Source organism: Notechis scutatus, chromosome 1 (genome assembly GCF_049901735.1).
Source record: "Notechis scutatus isolate UNSWTSFEM ecotype Mainland chromosome 1, rNotScu1.2, whole genome shotgun sequence".
Lineage (NCBI taxonomy): Eukaryota > Metazoa > Chordata > Lepidosauria > Squamata > Elapidae > Notechis > Notechis scutatus.
Genome location: NC_142009.1, coordinates 289768833 through 289785022, shown reverse-complemented (window position 1 = coordinate 289785022; position 16190 = coordinate 289768833). Strand labels below are relative to the sequence as shown.

The 16190-nt window shown below is 34.1% G+C and overlaps 1 protein-coding gene across 1 annotated transcript in view; it reads right to left on the bottom strand.

Moving 5' to 3' along the window:
• Positions 1-289: 289 nt before the first annotated feature.
• TTC6 (tetratricopeptide repeat domain 6) overlaps positions 290-16190 on the bottom strand; it is an 89854-nt gene continuing 73953 nt past the window's right edge. The window contains exons 24-33 of the mRNA XM_087951849.1: positions 15386-15535; positions 13791-13931; positions 13143-13256; positions 12707-12826; positions 11960-12033; positions 9938-10148; positions 6047-6199; positions 4832-5002; positions 1146-1371; positions 290-598 (exon numbers count right to left, since the gene is read on the bottom strand). Coding sequence (XP_087807975.1) covers positions 462-598; positions 1146-1371; positions 4832-5002; positions 6047-6199; positions 9938-10148; positions 11960-12033; positions 12707-12826; positions 13143-13256; positions 13791-13931; positions 15386-15535 — 1497 coding nt within the window. The 3' untranslated portion in view covers positions 290-461. The remainder of the gene's footprint in view (positions 599-1145; positions 1372-4831; positions 5003-6046; positions 6200-9937; positions 10149-11959; positions 12034-12706; positions 12827-13142; positions 13257-13790; positions 13932-15385; positions 15536-16190) is intronic.

Sequence of the window (16190 nt, the reverse complement as noted above, 5' to 3'; positions counted from 1 at the left end):
AACTGTGCCTGGATAAGCTTATCTATTTAGACAGAATAAGAAAAAAAAAATCCTGGAGGATATTTATGAAAAACTAGTCTGCAAGCAGAGGAAAAGCCAGATACCTGATAGAACCATGAACCAGACTTTCCAGACATAGTTGGTCCAAGCAAAATGCAAAATGTGAATTTCTATTTTAGCTCTTCAGTAACTGTATTGAGACTATTGGGATTTAAACATGGCCGTCTGTAAAAAAAACAACAACCCAGAATATAAGTATTAACATAATAAATAATAACACTACTTTGTTCATTAACAGTACTCTTTATTTAATGCTTCTTGTTGAGTTGTGTAAATAAGTACAGAAATGTATATATTTTAAAATTGTGGTAAGTACAAAACGCTAGTGCAAGCTATCTATGTCAGCAGAAAATGTACTTCAGTTTTAAATTATACTATAAATATTTTTAGTGTTCATCTTTTCAATTGCTGTTGATTAGCTCTTGGATGCTGATGGCTTTCTTGTAATCAGCAATTGCTTCTTTAATTAATCCCATTTTTCCACGAATATCTGCTCTGAGCTTATACAGCAAGGCATCATAAGGTTGAATTGAAAGTGCTGTAAAAGGTAACATTTTATTAGGTGATTTCTCAAGAAAATAATAATTACATGCTAACATTTCTACTCAAAATACTGCACACATTTCAACTTTGGAATTCTTTAATCAATGGGAAATATAATTGACTCAATCCAGTAAGATGTGAATTCCAATGACTAAAAGTCTAAGCAAGAGGCCTATAGCATTAGCTCTAAAAAGTATGTTTGGATTTTGTAAATCTCTAAGCAGAGACAGTGAAAAGTGGTGGGGCAGGACAATAAATCATCCCATGTGCTCTGATCTATAAAGACCTGCACACTGCAATTGGTTGTAGGATGCAAGGATTTCCCATGCTGAACAGATGGCTCCTGCTGAAAGCTTGAGCAGCACTGATGATCCATTTGTCAAAATGATGAAGGAGACCCTCGTACGAGCATAATTCACCCTTCACTCCCACCAGCCCCAACAAGTGATTCATTATGTTGAACCATCTCATTCTGGAGCCTTGCAGTACCTGTTTTAAGTGATGAGTATGTCAGGAGATGTATATATTTCAGTTATTAGTACCTTTTGAAATGTCTTCCTCGGCTTGCTCATATTGCTGTAACATGCTGTAGAGATTTGCCTTGTTAAAATATATTGCTGCCGACAAGGGGGACAAGGAAATTGCCTTCTCAAAATCTGTTTTTGCTTCTTCAAAATTTCTTAAGAGCGTATTTGTAATAGCTCGATTCAGGAAAGCAGATTCATTTTGGGGGTCAAGTTCTATGGCTTTGGTATAATAGTCATTTGCCTATAAAATTAAATAAAATGTTTTATTTATTAGTGTTGATTTGTCAAAACAGTAATACCTTGGATAAGATATAAGTAGGATACTATAATGTTAACTTGATCTTCAAGAAATCTATAATAGTACAGTAAACCAGTATTGTTAGCTGTTTTTCCCACCAATTATACCATTTGTTCACTCATTTCTTCTGGAGAATTCGGATAAATGACTGTTGCGCCTGCACATTTTTTGGTTTCTGTTTTTAAATACATTAATTTCTACTGTAATTGAATTGTAGATGTAGAAAAACTACATTGCTGTAAACAAACCATAGTATTATAATTTCAACTCTTCAAAAGAATTTTGAGGCCTATGAACAGGAATGGGGAGTTTTTGTCCAATGGAGGCTATCAATAAAGGAGAATAGTTGTAGCTCAGGGTTGAGATGAGGGGTTCTTGGTGCTCTCAGAGCTTGGTTGTTTTCTTGCATATGGAGTTTGCTTTCAATTTATATTTTATATTTTAAAGGTTTGCCCTGTCAGTGTTGATGAGAGAGGTCTTGGAGGTTCTTTGGTTGGGCTGTTTATTGTTAACAGCAAACTGTTAGCAGGAACCGTTGAGAGTTCTTTGATTGGGGTACAGGTTGACAACCTTGTTTTCTATACTGACATGGAGAGTTGTTTTCATTGTTTGAGGCAGATGTTTCCAAGAATGATGTCAAGATTAAGGAAGGCATTTTTGTTGGTCCAAATATCAGATACATCGTCAATGACAAGGGGTTTGAAGATCTGTTAGTGTCAGAAAAAATCATCTGGAAAGCATTCAAGGTTATCATTGAGAATTTTCTTGGCAACTACAGAGCTGCAAACTACAGTCAGCTGGTTGAGAGTTCTTATAACATATAAGATCATGAAGTGCAATACACCACTGAAAATTCATTTTCTGCATTCATATAAAAATGCATGGACAACTAAATTGGTATTATATTAGTATTGCACTGAACTACCAATGTCTAAGCAAATGAAGTGTATGTGCATTACTGGCAAAGGAAGCAATATAGAAAGAATAGTCAAAAAGCTAATCTGTGTATAACCGGCTCATAGGTAACAAGCTAGTTCTCTCATCTCCCCTTTCACTACAGAAATATTAAATAGAGCAGTCTTATAGTATGTCAATGTTAGTACATAGCCCTATGATCAGTTGCCATTTTTAAATTGAAATATTGTATATACTCTTATTTATGTACCAAATTTATATAGCTGCACAAAAAGTTATTTTATGGCATAAAACAATTAATAGATAAATACATATGTTAAAATAGTTATTAATAAAAATACAAAACAATCATTATTAAAATATTTAAAAGGCACACAAGAGAGTGAATATTAACTACAGTGATGCAGATATCTAAGAATGTTACCAGTCTTCTGGGACCCGCTAGACATGATGGCATAGCCAGGTCTTGAGGGGCTCCCAGAATATTAACAGGGATAAAGCTAATGGTTGCCACATTTCAGAGGGGAGGATTTCCAAAAGGCAGGTGCCACACAGCAAATAAGGCCCGCCTCATGGGACTCGCCAAGTGTAATTCCCTAACAGAAGGCAGCATGCCTTTTCTGCTAGATCTAAATAGAAGGGAAGATGTAATCTGGAAGATGTGGTCCCTCAGATACCTTTAATCATTTTGAAACCACAGTTAGTTTAGCGATCATTGGACATTTTAATATATTGTAATAATTGTTTTTAATGAATCATCCAGTTCTCAATGTGTAATGTTACTTAATAAACACTAAACAATTATTAGGGTTGTTTGCATATTTAGCCAGATGTTTAGTCTGGATTTTCCATTCCCCCCCAATTGAGTCCTTCCCAAGGACCTGAAATAGATAGATGTTGTTTAATAATCTTAAAAATATCATTGCAAGATGTAAGCGATTACAAATATAAAGCTGCTGTGATGACCCGGGGCGTGACACAAAAATAACTAAGTCATCAAAGTAGAATAAATTCCCTTTAATGCCTCCAACTTGGCCCCAATGTTCAATTATCCTCGGCTGGATAACAAACTCTTCAAAAAACAGTCTACAAAGGGCAGAAATGCAGTCCAAACCCAAAGTAAAAATAATTAGAAATTTAAAAAAACAACACAAACCATACTAAAGTAATTAACACCACAGTCCAGAATGATAAATTGCAGATTTTCAAAGGATAATGCAGCAGTTAGGAGGATGCCAAAACCCAGATAAGGCTCGACCAAAATAATGCACGCTTTGCTTCCAGCAAGAAGTTGTGTGCAATCGCCCCACTTATATCCTGTTCTCCCAGCTGCAACTAATGAAATGGATCAAGGCCTTTTTCTCTCTCATAAGCCACGCTGCTCCCTTCTCCATTCCGCTCTGTGTGTCCTAGGATGAAGAGGTCTTGGGTCTTCCTCTGAATGGCCAGCTGGACTGTGCCCTTCTCCTGTTTTTTCCACAGTCACCAGAGCCACACTCCCACTCCCTGTCAGCTGCTCAATCTCCCCCTCAGAATCAGACTCCAACAAGGGCATGACAGCTGCCTTCTGCTATTATTAACCTTAAAAACTAGAACAAAAAAAAGCTAAAAGTGAAAAAATATTAGGCGAAGAGATGTTAATAATAGTGGAACTACCTCAATAGTTCACCAGTTCTCTGGAGTCCTCAGGCCTTATGGCACAACTGTCATTTTAAGCAGAATGTGAAGAAGGTGTATTTTAAATTTATTATACTTGACAAGCAACAACTTGTTTGGAACATGTGCAAAAGTAAACTAGCATTCTCTTTAAAATCCACGGAACTACTGTGCAAAAAAGACAGACCTGTCAAACCTTTTCAGGATTATCTATAATGACTCAACTGTCAGAAATTAAATTCATTATTACCCTCCTGAGATTTCTGCAAATTACACATTCAAAATGTCGACATCTTTGATAGTTTTTCAACATATGAAAAATCTTACTGCCTGTTCATCTAAATACAACATTATCAGTCCCTGGTGTGATATAGACTGAGATAGATCTTAATTTCCTCTGACTGCCCTTTTCTCTAAAAGTAAACTTAAGTTGCAAAAGTAGGCTATGAGTCATTTGCCACTTTACAAAGAGTAAAGAACTAATACAAACAATTAATTGTACTGGATATATTTTTTTAAAGGTCAAAGTTCAGGGGGGAGAAAAAAATTCGATAACAGTTAAATTTCCTTGAATTGCCTAGTCTAGGATTATATATTTTCAAGGAATTATTTTCATTTCATTTACTTACTGAAGATTATTAATAGCTATGTTGACATTCAAGATTGTCAATTCAGCTATTTATTATGTAGCATATATTTGAACTTCGTATTATTATTCACTAATATTTAATAAGACAAAAATGAGCAATTTGTAGTTATAATTTTAAAAAACTTCCTCAAAGGAGATTTAGAAAAAAAACAATACCATACCAGCACAAAACCAAATACAAACCTGTGAGAACTGCTTGTTTAAAAAGTAGACGTTTGCTGCATTGAAATAGGCTAAAGCATAGCTGGGATCTTTGGTGATAGCCTGCTGATAGTCATGCATAGCACAGTTTAAATAGCCCATGAACTGATTAATCACACCTCGGTTTGTAAGTAATTCTGCATTAGTGGTTATCTGAAATGCAGACAAATCAGGTTTTAGATTAAAATGCATAAAGGATTATAAAATACAATATACGTATAAAGTATATCTTAAACTGCTAGCTGGTTTTAAGCTATGGCCCCAAATATTTCTGCCCAGGGATGATCTATTGCAGAATATTGTTCTCCCTTCTCCCATATCATTTTTTGTACATGATAATGAATTTAAAACAGGAGTTAAGCTGGATTTTTATTCCCATGAGCATGAGAGGGAGGCATTGGTAAGAAACTAAATAAAACAATGTGGGTTTTATGGGATGCTTGAATATCTCTTTCCTAATGGGGTAATGGTGCATGAGAGAGGTGTAAAACATGTTTCAGGGGGTGCTATATTTAAACTTTTTTAAAAAAAAGTTTCCATCACTGGAAGCATATCTGTCAAACTTTATTTATTAGATTTATGTAACTGCCCATCTCACAAAATATGACTCTGGGCACATACAAACTTATTAACAATTAAAATAAAACATATATAAATAAAAAATATTTACAAAAACAATAATTTTGGAGAAAAATGAACATTTGATGTCATACAGCCATCTTGTAGGCTTACCAGAGGATCCCCAAGGTTGATAAAGAAGCCAGGTTTAAAGATCTCCCAGAAGGCTGATTAAGATGAGGCCAACTTCATTCAGGCCAGAATTCCTCATGCTAACTGGGAATTGAAGTCCATACATCTTAAAGTTGCCAAGTTTGAAAAACCCAGCTCTAAAACAGCAAAGGTTTGGGGACAGGGAGAAGCACCTATTCCTGTCTCTCTCTTTTACATGCCTGTATTTTCTGAATACCTGAAAAGGTCTTGTGAATGAGAATAACCCATCTTTCTTTTCTTTTCTTTCTTTCTTCTTCTCTTTTCTTTCGTTCATTTGTGTATGTATTGTTGATTGGTTTTAATTGTAAAAACTAATAAATCATATTTGAAAAAAAAAAAGAGAATAACCCAAACTCTGAGAAAAGGCATTAATTAAAAAGGGCAGAAAATCTTTAGTCCTGCTCAGTTACAAACAAAACTATTTACCTTTAGTGCAGCATTTGTATCTTGAAAAGCGGCAAATATGTCCCCCATCTGCAGACAGACTATAGCACGTCCATCGTAAGCATTGTGACAACTAGGATCACAATGAATGGCTGCTGAAAACTGAGTCCACGCTTTCTGAAATTTTCCAAGAGCCTGAAGTAATGTAACAAAAACATTAATAAATAAGGAAAATATAGAAGATTGAAGATATTATTGGAATGTTCTTAGAAAAGCTGAAGGTTATTACTGAAGGAAGATCAAAATACAAAGTATTTGTTCCTTTGGTAATTGAGAGTCAAACTCAACTCAGTGGTATCTAAATAATCATAAATAAATTGGGTATGTTATGGTATACATCATATATTTGAAGATTTGACTAGGCTTGGGTAATAGAGACCTGGCAGAGTGAAGTACAAAGGTTATATGGGACTAGCTACTTTCCACTAGGTACATTTCAATAGAGTTAGGCTGAGAAAGTGAGGAGAAATTGTGCAAATTTCAATTCTGTGACAAGGAATAGACTGAAGATTCTGTGTCCCCATTACTGCGGGCTGGATTAGTAGCAACATCTAATTTTTATAAGGGTCATGATCTGTTGGATAGTCTGCTAAAAAGGCAACTGGATTTATTTGGATTCCAAATGTCCTTTGAAGGGTTTTGGTCAATCTAATCAACTCTGTGGATGCTCTGGTTAATAGCTGGTATGATGAACTTACTAGGGGAAGTCATATCATAATTCGCAAATGTCCTCTCTGATCTGCTTCAAATATGGCCCCTGATATATTGATTAATTGTGGAAGGTGAACCTGCAAAAGGTAGTTATAGAACAGATGGCAGGAAGATTTAACTCAAACCCAGAAAAAAGATACAAAGCCCACTTGATGGATTAGGACTGATTACTCGGCTATATGCCATCAAGTCATCTTTGATTCCTAGTGATCACAATTCTCCATTATGATCTATCCTTTTGATGGTTTATACTATGAATATATATGTAGAAAAAACTAGGTTTTTTTCTACATGTATTGCTTTTGCAGCTTGCTGAGTTGCTTCAAATTGAAGTATGTGTATGATTTTCACTGCTCTTACCATTCTGCTAGAGAACTTTGGGGAATTGTACTGTTATAATTCAGATTTTTTGCAAATGTTTTGTTATTCTTTTATAGGGATAAGCTACTTGGAATGATAGGTTCCACTACATGTCCTCTTGATTTTTACCCAACTTGCTTATAGGTTTTAGTTTTCTACAGATAAAAGACAATTCTAAAGGAAGGCAAAAGACCTTCCTGTTTAAGAGGCAATTAGAAATAACTCTTTTAAAGAAGCCTGAATTATATCACTCAAAGGGCAACTTGGGCCAAATTAATCTTTCAGCATTGGCTGAAGGGATCAAAATGGTGTAGGCTCTCAGTTGTGGGTAGTTCTCATGAAAGCAAATATTCTGGCCCATTTCAAACTGTTTAAAGCAGACTATGAGATTGAGACTGATTTTGCTGGTCTAATGGGTGATTTTTAGAAACTCACAGAAAGCATATCATTCTGTTAGTTGCCGTTAATTTAGTAGTGGTTTTCAATCATGATATATTTATGGATCACCTAGAAGAATTGGGAATAGGTGGCACTTTTTTGCAATTTTTCCACTCTATCTATAAACTAAATTCTGAATGATATTGCTTGAAGACTGTTATTCCTTGAAATAGGACTATTATATGGCATGCCTCTATATTCCATTCTACTGCTAATGTTTGGAGAAGCTTTGAAACTGAGTACTACTAATATGCTGATGCCATACAAATATTTCTTAGTAACATCTTCAGGTAATAATCTGGTTTCTTTCAGTCTTAAATCAAAAAGCCAATATATCGTTCAACTTCTTCCTTCTCCAGAGTTTTCTATATATGAAACATAACCAATTGTAACAATTTCAGAAGCAATAGAAAACTAATTAAATTGGCAGTGTTTTTTGAAATGTTGCAAAGTGTTTTGCTGTCACCTGTTTCAATTCACTACACTGAAGTGGGTCTTCACTTGAATATGCAAATTGTATTAATAGAGTTATTCAATCAAAACTTTTTTTTAATGAAGCATGCCCTCCAAGGATTTGCATTGCTTTAACTTTGTATTAAGTGTAAAGGATTTGTGCCTGCTTGGGCATCTTCATTAACAGGGCTTAATCCTTGTATTGTTATGTTCCATTGAGTCATAGCTGACTCCTGGTGACTCTTCGGATAAAAGCTCTCCAAGCTGCCTTGCCTTTTGCCACATTGTGCAATTCTTGCAGGTGCCATTTCTGTGATTCCAGTACCTCATCTCATCTGCTATCAGCCTGTTATTCTACTTTCATCTATCTTGCCCAGCATGATTATTGTTTCCATCAGCCTTTCATATGTATCCAAAGTATAGAAGAGTTTGCTTCATGATCTTTATTTCTAAAGAATATTTTAGCTTCATTTCTTCTTACTGAATAGTTCATTTTCTTGGTTGTCCAAGGAATGTGATACACCTTCCTTCAAATCTATAGCGCAAATAAGTCAATTTTCTTCTTTATGTCTGTGTGCAGAGTCCGTTCCTTACATCCATATATCATAACAGAGAATACGCTGAGATTACCTTTCTAAATTTGTTTTACTTGAAACATCTGGGTTTTCCATCAGCTTGCCCAGACCTCTCAATGCCTTTTTGCCCTTTGTTAGTCTTCTCTAAATCACTTTTGCACACTTGCCATTTTTATCGGTTCTGGAGCTTAGAAAACTGTAATTTCAACTGCTTTTGTCACCTCAGTTTAACTCTCAGTATTGTATAAATATGATCTAATTGGATTAAAGTGTACTAAGTACTACAGTAATTCAAAATGTTATGGAGAGAGAATCGCAATTATGCAAAATGTAATAGCAATATAGCAAAATTATCTGAATGGGAAAGGAAACTATTGGTCTGTCCGTTAATATAAAGTGTGCAATTGGTGAGTTGCAGTTACCCATCCCTACCCTGTAATAATGTCCCACAGCTTTACAAAGTTTGCCTGCTTTTTCCTCCTCATTTGCTTTACCCAATCAGCAGAAGAAATGTCTTTTGAAAGCCAGGGAAGAAACGAAGAGGCTAAGAGACCTCATTTAGTGATTGCAATTGAGACAGCCAACTCCATTGCTAAGTGACATGGTCAATAAATGAAACATCATGGGACTGCAATGAACTTACATCATTTCCCATATGGTTGTTAAGGAAGACATTATATGACACAACACTGAAATTTTAATGCCAGTTTCTCCACTGAGTCTGCTTATCAGAAGTCAGCTGTGAACTGCACAAATGGCAATCACAAGACTGTGGGATTCTGTGACAATTGTAAATGCCCACTGGTTGCAAAGTGCCTGAATCACATATTTGTGATTTGAGATCACATATCTGTGGGGATGTATCATGGTCATCAGTGAGAGAAATAGTTATACAATTACTTTTTCAGTATCATTGTACCTTTAACAGTCGCTAAATGGCATTTTTAAGCAAAGTTTCCCTGTATGTGAGAATTCTGTTTTTCCCACCATGCTGATAAAGGTCCCACCACTTCTTGTTTCTGAGTGAACTTCACATGGAAATAATTCAACTTTACACTCATATTTATTTCAAACAGTGTAGAAAGAGATATAATGTGAGGAATAAATATTTTCCAGTTTACTAGGGATAATTTCCAGGGAAGACATTTTTTCTGAAGTTAAAACTTTGTATATACTTTCAACTAATAGAGATCTGAACTAACTGAATAAAATAAAGTAATAAGCAGGGAAGTATTTTAATGAAGTCTAAATTACACCTTGCTAAATAACAATTATTATTGTTGTTTTGTTTCATTTTCAGAAAGATAGAATGATGACACAGCCACAAATATATTACCTGCAAGCTGTATCCTAAGCAAAGTCTAGCCTTTATGCACACTGGATTGATATGTACTGCTGTCAAGAAATCCTTTAGGGCTTGTCTGGTGCCTTTGCTATGACCATATTCCAGGTATGCATTTCCTCGACCAATGTAGGCATCCAAAGAAAAGGGATTGAGTTTAAGAACTTTAGAAAATGATTCCACCGCTTCTTCATATTTCTGAAGTCTGAAATCAATGGCCATTTAAATATTAATGTTTTAACAGTTATTATGATGTTTTGTATATTCAGATGTGCATATTTGAACAAGGAAACATGCAGGAGTGCAGAAAACAGAAGTTAAATATAGTTATTCTCCCCTATCCTTTGGTTTATTGATTATAATATCATCAAGCTCCTTTTTTCAGCTCTCGTGCATCAGAAGGAGATGAGATCAGTAGCAAAGCTAATCCATAGCCTTCCTGAAAGAGGATACTTCATTAGGCTCCTCCTATGTTTTTTTTTGATTGCAGGAAATATGACTTCAGCAATAGAGTGGTCAATGTCTGGAATACTCTACCCGACTCTGTAGTTTCTTCCCCAAACCCCAAAAACTTTAACCTTAGACTGTCTACTATTGACCTCACCCCTTTCCTAAGAGGTCTGTAGGGGCGTGCATAAGCGCACCAACGTGCCTACTCGTCCCTGTCCTATTGTTTCTCTTATTCTTCTTTTATTTTTCTTATATGTACCCATTTCATGTATTCACAACTATGTATACACTTATACTTATCTTGTAAACAATTGGCAAATCAAATAAATAAATAAATAAATATGTTAAACTGGAATGTAGCTTGTTTATTATTTGGAAATAACAGTGATTTTTTTTTTTCTATAAATACAGTTTTTAAAGACTTGTTCTCACTTTGCTTCCTAATGTGCATCCTACAAAATGCATATATTTTTATCATGATAGATAGACAGATAAATATAATTTCAAGATATAATCTCAAATTAACTCAATCAATGAAATATTGCAGAATATTGAAATATTCCGTTTCCCATATTATTGTTTCAATCCAGGCTGTTGGATTTTTTTTCCCCCTTTTTAATTGTGTTTACTGCTTTTTGGCTTTGTACATTCCTCAAAGTCCATTAGAGTTGGGTGGCTATTACAAAAATGAATGAATGAATGAATCTATGAAAGATAATATGATTTTACATGCATTTACTCATTCTATTATATTCTCTACATGTTTTCTGTAAATCAAACCTCTTCAACCTAGTGCTTTCTAGATGAACTTAAAAATCAGAACATGATTAAAACATAAACCAAGCAAACATAAACCAGCCAACAAAATGTACTTTTGTTCTTGTTCTCAGAGAAAGAAGATTCACAATAAATGAGATGGTATTATCATAATCAAGTAGTGAGAAATACAATAATGTAGATATCTTGGGAGAAAAGCGCACCATTCAATTTCTCAAAATATAGTATTAAAAAGTATATAAGAAACATGCTGATTTCCTACTGTACTGCCCTTTATGGAATGCTGTTTCCAAATAACCATTAGAAATTGAACCAAATAGTGAAAATGGGTTAAGAAAACACATTTGGCCTCTGGAGAACAAGGCAGGCCTTTCTCTTTAATTGCCTTTCCCCAGTCTAGTGATTTCCAGATATTTCAATATAACAGTTGTCAATCCCCGACAGCATGGTAACTACTTAGCTAACAGGAGAGATGGAAGTGGTAAGTCAATACAACCAAGAAATAGACTGAATGTTGTCTCATGTTTGAGTTTGCCCTGTCCTGCAGAAATACATTGATGAAAACAGACATTGATGGTTTGACTATTTGAATTATGCCTTGTGGCTTTTAAAAATGCTTATTCTAGTTCAAATTGGGGACTAAGGCATTTGGATGTTGTTGCAAAAATAAAATGCCTTGGCCCACCACCGTTTCCTTTCTTTCTCCACATCTGCTACATAGAAATTCTCCATAACACAAGAGAATCAAACACACGTTCCCAAATCTTACTCAGCAATGTTTAAGATTACCTATGATAGCAAAGTCCAATGGAATTCAATAATCCTGCATTTTTTTTTTCAGTCATTGCCACTTCTGCAAAATCCTAGAAACACAGAAAGACACTACATTAAATGTACTGCTTTTCAGAAGTTTAGCCATATTTAACTGTTGCAGCAAAAACAATAACATTGATAGCCTTCTATGTAGAGGTACCTATACTCTAAAAGCCACTGTATAGGTGAGAAAAAAATGTTCATTTCTTCTTTTTCATTATCTAACTTGTATATTGTGAGTACCCTTAAGATGTAATATGTGAGCTAGAATAATATACCTCACGGACTATAAATCAAGTATAAATCATATACAAAAACATAATAAAAATGGATATCACACATGTGATTTCCTGAGAACTGAACATTTTATAGCCACAATCTTCTCTAGTAAACGCATGCACATACAGGCTCTACAATTTAGCAATATCTAAAAGCCCAAGATATTCTTCCAACCCATTTAATACATTTGGACAAATTAATTTTAAATATTGATGATAATATAATTGCATATTTATTTATTGAAAATTAATTATTTGTTAAGAAATTGCTTTGTTATGGTTAGCTACATTTCGAAATGTATATGAACAGTTTAACCATGTCTGTAGGCAGCATTGTTTAGTTTCTTTTATCACTTTTCCGACTAGAGATTACAAAATATTTTTCAAACAAATCCAATCTACAAAATGTAGAAAAAACATATCTATAATATTAGGGGGGAAATACCTTTAGCGCATATTCATACTGTTTCATTTCTATATAAACTAGAGCACGATTTTTCAGCACTTTCAAGACAATGTCCTTGCTTGTCTCAAGACTAAGAACAGTCTTATAATCGATCAAACTCTAAAACAAATAAACAGAATCCACAAAATTATCTGTGAATTAGTGAAATAAAAAGCATAGATAATTTTTGTTATGAAATCATTTCCTTTTTTTTTAATGCCAGAATCTTGAGCTAAACTGTATTCCTTTCAATGTAATAATAACACTATTTGTGGAAAGGGGGGGGAAATTGTTGGAATAAGCCATAGTTTATAGGAGTCAAACCCTGTCCCTAGATCCACTCTAAAATCTGGGTAAGACAGGAAAGCAGGTTTGGAAGGAGACATCCAGTACCAAAACAATAGCAAATCACTGTTTAAAACAAAACAAACCATACATGTTCATAGTCCTTCAATTGTTGGAACGCAATTGCTCTGTTATAATATGCCAAAATGCACATTTTATCCAATTCTATAGCTTTAGTTAAATCTTCAACAGCATTCTTGTAAGTCTATAAAAATGACATAATAATAATAGCATTATTATTTAATCTACACAAAATAAGGTACCATATTATGGTAGATATTACAGTCTTTGTGAGGGGTGTACACAAAACAGAAACAATGGGGGTGAATAAGAAAAAGGTGATGGGCTTTGCCCTCACTTCTCTTCTTCAGAACTTTGTTTTCCTTTTCTCAGAATCCCCACTGGACTTCAGCTGATGTACAGCAGATCCAAACAGTCCACTTATCCACAGCCCTGATTTTTTCCAGCACCTACCTTTCTCTCCCTTCTCTTGGTGTGTATGCGTGTTTTTCCATCTAACAACAACCATTTTACAATACAGAAGTCATGTTTCATTAAAACTAATTTCAATATTGGTCTATGAATCAAGATTTCACTTTCTAGTGAAAGTGATTAAGATCTCATTACACAGCTACTAAGCAGCTCTAAGGTTTAAATATCCTTCTGTACTCATAAGAGAACAGGGAAGCTTTCACTTATATATCCCAAATTAAGACAGCAGTAGAGTAAGCATATTTACCCTGTTGTAAAATTTCAGTACTCCTCTGTAAAGATATGCTCTCACACTACGTTGCTCAATTTTGAGGGCTTCAGTGCAATTCATTATTGCTTTCGAGTATCTTCCTTTGCTACCATAGTAAGCAGCACGGCTTAAGTAAGCCTTAACAGAAAAAAGAAAAGAAAAAACTCACTGCAGAACACAAAAGGGAGGAAATATCCAGAGACTTCAATGTTGTCTTACATAGTTTTGAAGCTTCAAATATTTATAAATAGGAATAAAACATTCTCTCTTTCTCTCTCTCCCTCTCTCTCCACACTGAAGACTTTCTCTCTCCCCTTAAATTATGTATTACTTCCAATAAGATTGCTAACTGGAATACAAAATACAAAAAAATACAGAATACAAAAATGTCAAAGCTTACATACAACTATCATTTGTATGCTATCTCTTAATCCATAATAAATACATGACAGGCACTTCTCTCTTTTTCTGAAAGATGTGTCTTTGCCCTGAGCCCTAAAAATCCCAGAACAGTCTTCTGATTCTCCATATATCAAGTTTCCGTACTTCTGCTAGTATAAATATGCATATTGGTTAAAAAAATTATCAAGGATAGTTAACAAGGTACATTCCAAGCATATTTTCCATGAATTGTTTTAACCCTTAAGAATATACAGTATGTGCCACTGATCCCAATTTACATGTAAATGCCAATTTTTCAAGCAAGCCAGCAAGCAAATTATCATGATTAGTTACAAATGGTATATCATGTCACTTGCATACCTAGTTGGGAACAGACAACAATGAATTTTAGGCAAGTGTCCTTGGTTATATGTGCTTATTTCTAATTTGCTTCTTTCTCTGCAAATTATAGAGGGTAGCAATAGCCTGTTCCTAATTTTTGGATAACCTTCCCTGGTGTGCCTTATTTTGCACATCCTATCTGTAATTATAATGGTTATTCTATTGTGTATCCTAAGTAAACTTTTGTGTACTAATGTTTGCTGATTTGGGGTCTTGAATTTTAGATGCATATATAAGGAAGAGAGTTTGCATCATGGATCTGTATGCGTCACTTTGCCTGTTTGGAATCCCCTTTGTGGATATCTTGACTTTTTTTGCCTCCCATTATGGACACCCTGACTGCATTTAAACAAATGTATTTAGCATTGGAAGTTTAGCTTTGTATACAAAAAGAGATTAGCCAAATTAATTGATGCCTGCCCCATCCGATAGACCAGGCCAAGAATCAATTCCACAGGAATGACATGACTACTTTTTTTTTTAGTGGCTACAATAAAAAAAATATTGCAAATTTGATTGTGCTCTCCTCCCTTCTTATAACTTTGTGAACTAAGGAATTGTCTATCTAAGCCTCTTCTGCATGTTTTCTACTTGTCCTTGATGTGTTTCATAACATAACCTATCTATCTTGTCAAGACCATCTTACTTTCAACACTTGAGCTGGATTTCCAAAAAAATTAAATGTTCCATTTTTAGTCAACTAATAAAAAGCAAGATTGTTTCAGATGTATTCTTAAGCCTTTATTTTAAAAACCTTATTACTAAGGATTATTTTTAAATCTTCAGAAATACAAAATAATATCTCTTACCTGAAAATGCTTTGGTATAATAGCAAGTGTTTTGTTAAAATCTAAGATGCATTTAGCTTGTTGGAGCTGCATTCTGCAAAGCCCTCGCTGGTAAAATGCATCTGCATATCGTGGATATAGTCTGACAGCAGAACTAAAAGCATCGCAGGCCTAAAATGATTCAACATTAGGTTTAACTGAATCATGCTTCTACAAAATAAATAAAACACCAAAACTTAAGAGAAAATTTCCTGCATTTTTCATATTTCACTTTTATTTCAGTTGTAGAAAACAAATTGGTATTTTAGTTCCAATCCCAATTTTTTAAAAATTAATCTTCAGAGAAAACTTACAAATACTTTAAAACTGTGATGTTATATAAAAATAACAATCAATATAATGTAAATATATTACTATAACAGTGTATATTACTGTTTGAGTAATATATATTGAGTTGAGAATATACATAGTCCTCACTTAATGACTATCATAAATGTATGCAAGTTGTGCAACTAAATGGTTAACACATGATCATACTGTGATGGTTGTAAGTTCAAGAACTGGTCATAAAGCTACTTTTCCAACCCTGTTGTAAGTTCAAACAGTCATTAAACAGGCAGTTATTAACTGAGGACTACCCAGAGATATCTAAATAATATAAGTGTGTTGTGTGCATATATATAAAAGAAAAACACTTAAATAAGTGACATTGGTTTTTTGCAAAATACATATATCTGTATATCAAAGTCAAATTAAAGATAAATAGATAAAGAAAGGAATAATAATAATAATAATAATAATAATAATAATAATAATAATAATAATA